Here is a 9,613-nt window from a genome sequence, read left to right on the forward strand (position 1 = left end):
TATAAAATCACCATAATGTATAATTACCGTTTAATTTTTTCATATGCATGCCTCTCCCTCCATTTTGCTCTCAGTAAAATAGAAAGATATATACACCTTCTCCAATTTTAGTGCATCAAATTTATCAAGGTATTTGATTCCAATACGGAGTTGAAGGAAATGTAGTCCTGTGGAAAATGTAACCTGACCCATTTAAGTGCTTTACTGCTGCAAGTTACAGTTCTACTGTATGCTCTTTCAGCTTTTACAAGCTGGTCTTCATTTAAATTTAGAGTGGAGGTGAGCCTTTATGCTTGGTTAATGCTACTCTGCAGTCGTGACATTTTTGTGCTCATCAGGTTTGCGGCTTCCCAGTCTGGTTATTATTTGAAAGACTCAGTGTAATAGCCTGGCTTTATCCTTTGGTCACACAGTATGAACACTTGTTTTGCATGTTTGAGGTGGTTGGATTGTAATGAGCATGCTGGAATACATGCTGATTGCCTTCAATGTTGACAGAGATGTTAAAAATGCCTCTGCTTACATTTTACAGGTATGCATCATGACTATACTAACAGTCAAAGTGTAATTATGAAGAAAAAAAAGAAAGTCTGACAGATTGCCAAGGTAACGCCTAGGGGGAATTATTCATACGGGAAAAGTACTGTGGAGTTAATTGAGATTTTATTTGCATAAGAAGTGTTTGTAACATGGAAAAGCTGTTCTAGGTGAAGACAAACTTTACACCAGTTTGTTGTAATCATTATTTCAGCGATCTATATAAAAATGTTGGGTTAAAAAAGTCAAATTTAGTAGTCTTTAAACACACTGTTGGTATATAATATTCAGAAGACATGCTGTGTTATTCTTATTCGACAAGTTGGGGTGCTCATTTAACCCAGCACACATTACACATTTAACACAGATGGTAGCTCATTTTGACTAGAATTTTGGGTTGATTTTTACTTCATAAAATGGTTATTTTAATATTTATTTAAATCTATAAAGAAATGGTTAACAGTTAACTTGAATAGGCCATTTTGGCTAACACAAAATTAAGGAATCATATGTGACCCGTGCCAGCCAAATGAGTCGCAATGGGCAAATTTTCCAAAATTAGTTATTATTTGACATTCTCTATTAAAAAACCCTTCAAAATGATGTATGAGCCACACCTGTTTGAAATCGATTGAGTCAGAAAAGTAAATTTTGAGGAAACTGAGTTAAAGGTTTTCTGAAGGTTCCAAAACAAAATCACCTAGTAACAACCATACCTTAAAATCTCAGGTAATAACACCAAATTTGACACACACCAAGTCAAAAGCAAATATCTATAAGGAAAATATATATTCAACTTTTTTTCTTCATGATACCACAATTGTTTGATTAACATTAATGAAACATCATTAATGTAACACATCAGATGTTTTTTCTCAACAGTTAACCAAACATTCACATAGGCATAACAGATGTTTGTGTGAATAGACAGATATTTTGAAATACTATCATTCTGTGTATACGTGTCGGGATTGTGCGCTGTCTGAGGCGTCTTTGTGCGCATACTTTGGATTTGTCAGTCAGATCATTTTCATGGACAAAGGAAATGTACTCCTCTCAGAAAACATACAAATAAAGATACTTTTAGATGTTTAATTGCTATTTGGAGCATTGGGATCACTAGACGAGGGCTTAATGAACTGATTTTTTTGAAAATGTATCATATTTTTCACTTGTTTTGCCTGTAGCTCGAAATTATCCTGTGCGCATCCCGACTCCTTTTGCCAGCATGGGTCACATATATAGATGATGCATACAATTTAGAGAAAATTGGCAACTTGCTATTTATTAAAATCCATAAATAATGATAATATCTTTTTAAATGTAGGGCTTTAAATGGGGACATCGGGTGAAATTGTAACTTTTAATTTTAAAGCTTTTTTGTATTTAGTTAATTTATGGCTTGTCTGCCAGCTCAGAAAAGCTGAAAAGAAAACATGCAGCCAGTTTGTTATGGGCTGTCTGAGTCTGAAACCGTTTCAATTTGCAGCCAGTTTACATAGATAGCTAGTTATTTGAATAAGACCACCCATCACTGCTGACAGACTTTGCCATATTAGCATAGACCCCGCCCTGAGCCAGTTGTACACTGTCCACCATTTTCTCCAGTCCGGAGCAGCTGTAGCGAGTAGAGACAAGAATGTCTCGTAAGCAAGTTTTGTTGTTGGATGTAAGAATGAACATAACAGTCTTCATGTACTCCCGATATCAGAGCCACTGAAGACGCAGTGGATTAGTTTTATTTTTGAAGGGAAAGTACCCCCATGCAGGGCCGTAGCTAGGGAATTCTGGGCCCCCTGAAAAATAAACATTGATGTGGGCCCCCAACACCCTCCACTCATATCAAATAGGATAGGTCTATAAGATATGGGCATGGAGGCTCACATCTGGTGCCACACACCTAATAAGGATTTCTAACCAAACAAATGCAAATAAAGGTTATTGCTTTTACTTATTTTATATGCAAAGTTGTATATAAATACTATATCAAAACAATGGCATTAAGCGACTAATAACCTATTATTGTGCTAGACAAACTAATAAAATAACAACAAAAGATAAGAAATTAGTAAAATGATAAAATAAACTTTTTTAAAAGTAGGAGTACTAGCAATATAATAGGCCTATAAAATGTCTTATTTAGTGATCCAGTTTATAGTCTCCCGAGTGATACTGGTCATGGCAGTAATGAAAAGGAGAACATGCACGTTATTACAGTTTATCGGAGTTGTTTTACAGATATAAAGTTTACTAGTTTGTTAAACACCCCCGAAAAGGCATACGGTCTGTATATATTTGTTTACTATTAGTTGTAACGAGTGTTTTTGTGTAATTTGTTTTTGTGTAATATGAGATCGCTGAGTGCTCGTGGTTGCGCGATTGGTTTTTGGGGGCGGCACCTGACAGCTGTTGGGCCCTGTCCCCAATGCCTTTGGCTCCCGAGATGCATGAGGAGATCACGCGGTCCCGGAAGTCCCCATGCTTCCCGCGACCGTTTGGTGGCCTCCTCCGCCTTCTCTACCCTTGATGGGGCCGCGGCCTAAGGGTACACTGGGCCCCCCCCCCCCCCACTGTTGAACTCTCTGTTGTGCACTACGGTGTCCACAGAGGGTTTTGACGTGGCGTGGCTATCCTAAGCACCCTCCCAAAGCCTGTGGGCTCGTCTACTTCGGTGGCGTGGTCCTGCAGAGCTACGGGGCAGGCCACTGCCCCCTTGCACATGCACAAGGGTGGAGCCGACCCAGGGCTCTTCAATGAGCTGCGTGCAGCCACTGATCCCGCCCTCCGTTCGGGCGATGTCCACAGCTGTGGTCCGGGAGAAACACCTGGCCTTACCTGGTCATGTGGTGAAGGTTGAGCGAGCCCGCCTCCTCAACTCGCCCAAATCTCAGGCTGGCCACTTAGGCGGCGCGGCTGAGAACTGCGCCCAACGGTTCTCGGCCGCCCAAGAGCAGACTGAGGCTGTAACACGTACTGCCCCGGCGGCTAGCTGCTGCACCCAGCCGCTGGCTCAGTCGCCCAGTCCGCTCGCCGCCTGGTTAAACGCCAGGCTGGAGGTGGACAACTCAGAGATGGGTCCCAGTTCTTTCCAGGGGATGGTAGCAGGGCCTCTCTGTCCCGGGGGAAAATCCTTCTGCTGCTGGCCCCCGGGCTGGCGGCACTTGGAAAGAACTGGTTTCCCCATCTCTGAGGTCCCAGAGACCGGTGATGGCAGTGTGTGCCGCCCCTCGGGCCGCGCCACTCTCGTCCCTCTCTGTCGCCAGCCTCCTCTCAGAGCAGACCCCAGTGGAACGTGCGTCCTTCCCTGGTCTCCTCTGTCAGGACGCAGCTGCTGACTGTGCCCCCACACCGGGACGCTACGCCTCCCATGTCCGGGCCAGTCACGCTGCCTCGCTGCCCCACCCGGGGTACGTCTGTGGTTCGAGTGACCCCAGCTGGTCAGTTCCTGGGAGCCTGGCTACAGCTTCAGGGACTGTCTACTGGGTCGCGAAGACCATCAGGCTCGGCTACGCGATTCGGTTCGCACAGGCTCCTCCCCGCTTCCAGGGAGTCTGCGCTCCATGATGGGGGCCAATAAAAGGCCCCAGTCGTGCGTGCAGAGGTTGCCACCCTACTGGCGAAGGGTGCGATCGAGCCTGTGCCTCCAGCCGGAATGAAGTCCGGCTTCCTCAGCCCTTACTTCATTGTACCCTAGGAAACCGGTGGGTTACGGCCAATCCTGGACTTGCCAGCCCTGAACCGATCCCTTCACAGGCTTCCGTTCAGGATGTTGGTAGCGAACGCCTCCTCGGACGCTTTCGTCCGGTAGATTGGTTGCAGCGATCGACCTGAAGGCTGCTTACTTCCATGTCTCCTTCCTCGACGTGGACCGTTCCTACGGTTTGCTTCGAGGGGCGGACATTCAGTACGCAGTCCTCCCATTCGGGCCAGTTCTGTCCCCTTGTGACTCCACGTAGTCGATTGAGGCAGCCCTTGCGCCACTCAGGCAGCACGGGGTTCGCATCCTGAACTACCTCGACGACTGGCTCATACTGGGTCACTCTTGAGAGCAGGTTTGCGAACACAGAGTCCAAGTGCTCCGGCACTTAGCCCGTCTGGGCCTTCGGGTCAACTGGGAGAAGAGTGACTCTGCCCCGTGCAGAGGATTACTTTTCTCAGTATGGTTTCCGACTCGGTCGCCTTGTGCGTGCTGCTTACCAGCGAGCACGCGCAGTCACTGCTGCCTTCGTTAATTCGAGAGCAAGAGTGCGGTCCCACTGAAGTTTTTTCAGAGGCTCCTGGGGCATATGGCATCTGCAGCCACGGTAACGCCGTTCGGATTGCTTCATATGAGACCGCTTCAGCTTTGGCTTTGTGATCGAGTCCCGAGATTGGCATGGCATCCGGGCACGCTCCGGGTCCCAGTGACTTTGGCCTGCCTGCAGACCCTCTCCCCGTGGCGGAACCTCAACTTCTACAGGCCGGTGTGCCCTTAGAGCGAGTTTCCAGGCATATTGTCGTATCGACGGACAGACAACACGGCCGTTGTAGCGTACATCAACCACCAGGGCGGTCTACGCTCCCGCCGTATGTCTCAACTCGCCCGCCACCTCGTTCTATGGAGTCAGAAGCGCCTGAAGTCCCTTTGTGCTGTCCATATTCCGGGAGTCCTGAACCGTGCAGCCGATGAGCTCTCATGGCTTCAGCCACTTTCTGGAGAATGGAGACTCCATTCCCAGACGGTCCACGCAATATGCGTTCCCCCCAGTGAGCCTTCTCGCACAGCTCTTGTGCAAGATCAGGGAGGACAAGGAGCAGGTCCTTCTGGTCGCCCCGTACTGGCACGGCCGGACCTGGGTCCCCAAACTCTTACTCCTTGCGACAGCCCCTCCCTGGCCTATTCCTCTGAGACGCGACCTCCTTACTCAGAGACGGGGCACTCTTTGGCACCCGCGTCCCGACCTTTGGAACCTCCACGTGTGGCTCCTGGACGGGACGCAGCAGTTTTGAGTACCCCACCACCTACGGTGGTGGCTACCATCACTTCCGCTAGGGCAGAGTCCACTCGGCATGCCTATGCGTTGAAGTGGAACCTCTTCATCACCTGGTGTTCTTCCCGCCAAGAAGACCCCTGGAAATGCCCGATCGGGTCCGTGCTCTTGTTCCTCCAAGAAGGGTTGGAGCGAAGGCTGTCTCCCTCCACTCTTAAAGTTTACGTGGCCGCAATATCTGCCCACCACAATCTCTTGGGGGACAAAAAGGTAAGTCAGCACGACCTTTTCATTCAGTTTCTGAGGGGAGCGAGGAGACTAAATCCGCCTCGTTCTCCCCTCGTACCCTCTTGGGACCTCTCAGTAGTCTTAGATGCTCTGCAGAGGTCCCCCTTTGAGCCTTTGCGGTCGGTCGATATTAAGTTCTTGTCTATGAAGACAGCGCTACTGACCGCATTGGCCTCCATCAAGAGGGTAGGGGACCTGCAAGCATTTTCAGTTGACGAAGCGTGCCTGGAATTCGGGCCGGGTAACTCTCACGTGATCCTGAGACCCTGGCTTGGATATGTGCCCAAGGTTCCCACCACTCCGTTCAGAGACCAGGTGGTGAACCTGCAAGCGCTGCCTTTGGAGGAGGCAGACCCAGCCTTGGCACTGCTCTGTCCAGTACACGCTCTCCGCGCTTACGTAGACAGGACGCAGTGTTTCAGGACCTCAGACCAGCTCTTTGTCTGTTATGGTGGAGAGCGGAAGGGAAGTGCTCTCTCAAAGCAAAGGCTGTCTCACTGGATAGTGGACACCATTGTTTTGGCTTACCAGCAGCAAGGTCGACCATGTCCCCTTGGGGTTAGGGCCCACTCCACTCGGAGTGTGGCCTCCTCTTGTGCTCTAGCGCACGGCACTGAGCAGGTGTCTTTCCCTTGGCAAGTCCCTGCCACCCCTGGGGTTAAAAATCCACCTGGTACCCCAGAGTTTTCCCATATGCAGCCCTTAGCGGGTCATATGTGTACTCTCTAAGTCCTCCCTACGGGTAGGCATCTCTGCATTTCCTCACTGGAATATGCATCCCAGTGTACCTTGGTATTCCTGCGATAAGTGGGAGTCCTTCGTCCGTACTAGTCTTACGACAGGGCACTTGCACTTACGCAGGGCACTGGAAGACAGCTGAGTGGCGTGATTATATTGGGACCCCCATTCGTTAGTCACTAACGTTACGTCGTAGTGACTGAACGAAAGGGAACGTCTCGGTTACGGATGTAACCCTCGTTCCCTGAGGAGGGAACGGAGACGTAACGTCCCTTTGCCACATCCGCTGTGCTGCTGGTACGGCCGGGAGTTCAGTCTTGGCTCCTCAGCAGGTAACATAATGTGATATTGCCCACGTACTTCCTTATATACCCACACGGTGGGGCGGAGTTACGTATGCAAATTCCGCATGCCCATGGCATTGGCACTGCCATTGGGCGTTTTCTAAGATCTCGAAGATTATTGGCTTCTAGGCGAAACCCCCATTCGTTAGTCACTAACGTTACGTCTCCGTTCCCTCCTCAGGGAACGAGGGTTACATCCGTAACCAAGACGTTACACCCCCTTAAAGGGATAGTTCACCCAAAAATGAAAATTAGCCCATTCTTTAGTCACCCTCAAGCCATCCTAGGTGTATATGACATTCTTCTTTCAGACGAATACAATCAAGAGTTATATTAACAAATGTCATGGTTAATCCAAGCATTATAATGGCAGTGAATGGCATGCAGCCCAAAATTTGAATCCCAAAAAAGTGCTTCCATCCATTATACCAGTAATCCATACTGCTCCAGGGGGTTAATAAAGGCCTTCTGAAGCGAATCGATGGCTTTTTGAAGAAAACTTAAGAGAAAATTATCCATATTTAACACGTTATAAAGTAAAATATCTAGCTTCTGGCAGACCGCCTTCCATATTCAACATACGGAAAAAGCTAACTGGTGCGACGAAGACGTCTGATGTAGCATAAGTGTTTTGAACTGTGAGAGGCATTACACTTTCTTCGTAAGTTGAATACGGAATGTTTTATTCAGCTCTTACAGTGATTTTCTGGATTGAAAACGGACTTCATCTTTTGTGTGATGTGCAAAAAACTTCATAAAACTCATCAGTAAAGTTTTGGCCATCTTACTGCTAATTGTACTAAAAGTGGATAAAAGCAAGATGACAACATCATTTATAACTGTAATTAAATTAAACTATTCCGCTTCTATCTCCATGCAGCATATATTCTGCTACTGACAGTTTCTGACATTTTTAAAGCGTGAGATTGTTCTGTTTTGTTGCCTGACAGAGATTGCAGTAGCTTTGAGCATGAACTCTTGTAGCTCCTCCCTCTGTGCCGGAAGCACCACCCCATTTGCATTTAAAGGGACGCACACAAAAATTGCAATTTTAACATACTAAAAAAAAATTATCTGTGGGGAATTTTGAGCTAAAACTTCACATACACACTCTGGGGAAATCAGAGACTTATTTTACATCTTGTAAAAGGGGCATCCGATGGCCCCTTTAAGGAGCTAAGCCAGTACATCAGACAACCATGGACTCAATGTATTATAGACCTGCAAAGATGTGATTAAATCCAATTCAATGTGTGAAATCCTAATCTACTGTAATATTCACATTCACAAAGGGATGCCAATGGAAAAAAGAAATAGCACAGCTTTACCTTGTGTAATCTCCTCTGTCAGACATTTGAGATCACCTCCATTATGATCAACAGACAGAGCTGTCTACACTCTACAGGTGTGCAGTGACAGGTTTGTTGATTATAATGGGAGCCATCTTGTATGGTCATATCCCTTTACTCGCTCTGACACAGTGGATGTTTATGTTTGTGCAAACCTAGCAACCATAGAACATATAGGTACATTCTGAGACGTATAGTTATATTTTGGTGCAGATAAAGCAGGCATTTTAACCCGGCAGCTTTTAGAGTGTATAGACACAACACCCCCCACCCCCCCACATCCCCCGTTCTCACCGAGCACTTCACACTTTCTGTATGTACAATTCTCTAAAAGCATAAATGCACTTGAAATGTTTTCAACAAGCTATACGCTTTTTCCCTCCCCCAGATCATGCTGTTTACATGCATGTGTAAATAGTCTGACATAGAAAGGAATGTTTTGCATCTATGTAATTTGCATCGGTGCAATTACAATATTGTCTCTAATGTGTTGTTTTAGCATCTGCAGGATACACAGAACATATGCCCACAAATAATTCTCCAAAGATCTACAGAGGTGATGCTTAGCTTGCCTCGAGGCAGCACACTTCTCATTTATGGCCAGTGTGCACAAAACAGGTGTCATGCCACATTCATAATATATTTGACCATGATTATGATGCATTAGCAAGTGTCAGACTAAGCGTTGCTATTTTTCACTATCAGAAATATGGCTTTATGTCAAAGTCATAAATCTCCTCGATAGTACAGTGGAATGGTCACCTTCCGGGGTATAGAAAAAAAGACAGTGAGGTGAGCTGAAGCGAAGCCATATGGACTGTTTCGAATCCTAAAGCAGCCAAGGACACTAATGTCACCTGAAACACAGGCTTATGAATAGCAATGAATCCTTTACGTCATGCTGTGTGGGTATTAAGAATAACTGTATTGATCTGAATGAGTAAGAAACTGAATGCTGAAACAATGTGGTAGTAGGTGACTGATCTAAAACTAACAGCAGAAATGTAGGCTTTGAAGGGAAATGGAATCCGGCTATGATGCCCTAGACCTTTCCGAAGTGCCCCCAAAATATAATATATGTTTTACTATGTCCCAATTTTTTTTATTCTTTCAGGAGAGTGGCTCCGTCTACTTGCAGTTCTTGTGCCCCACTGGCCTGCAGCTGGAGGTTATTTTTGAAGTCCTGGAGGAGTTTGATTGGACGGCGTTCTCTGTTGTTACCACACGCCACCACGGCTATGAGGATTTCCTGGCCATGGTGGAAGGCATGATAGATGGCTCCTTCATCGGTTGGGAGAGAAAGAGTGTGGTGATGCTCAACCTGACCGATGACCCGGGAGGGGCTCGCGCCCGCAGGCTACTGAAGGAGAATGAAGCACAGGTCAGG

The 9,613-nt window shown here is 46.8% G+C and overlaps 2 protein-coding genes across 2 annotated transcripts in view; both read left to right on the forward strand.

The window, feature by feature from the left end:
- LOC307133598 (craniofacial development protein 2-like) overlaps positions 1 to 9,613 on the forward strand; it is a 1,416,430-nt gene that overhangs the window by 695,856 nt on the left and 710,961 nt on the right. The window lies entirely within an intron of this gene.
- grin2da (glutamate receptor, ionotropic, N-methyl D-aspartate 2D, a) overlaps positions 1 to 9,613 on the forward strand; it is a gene marked incomplete at its 3' end in the record, with an annotated part of 92,264 nt that overhangs the window by 9,448 nt on the left and 73,203 nt on the right. The window contains exon 2 of the mRNA XM_079829722.1: positions 9,341 to 9,607. Coding sequence (XP_079685848.1) covers positions 9,341 to 9,607 — 267 coding nt within the window. The remainder of the gene's footprint in view (positions 1 to 9,340; positions 9,608 to 9,613) is intronic.

Source organism: Gobio gobio, assembly GCF_949357685.1.
Source record: "Gobio gobio genome assembly, chromosome: 11".
NCBI lineage: Eukaryota > Metazoa > Chordata > Actinopteri > Cypriniformes > Gobionidae > Gobio > Gobio gobio.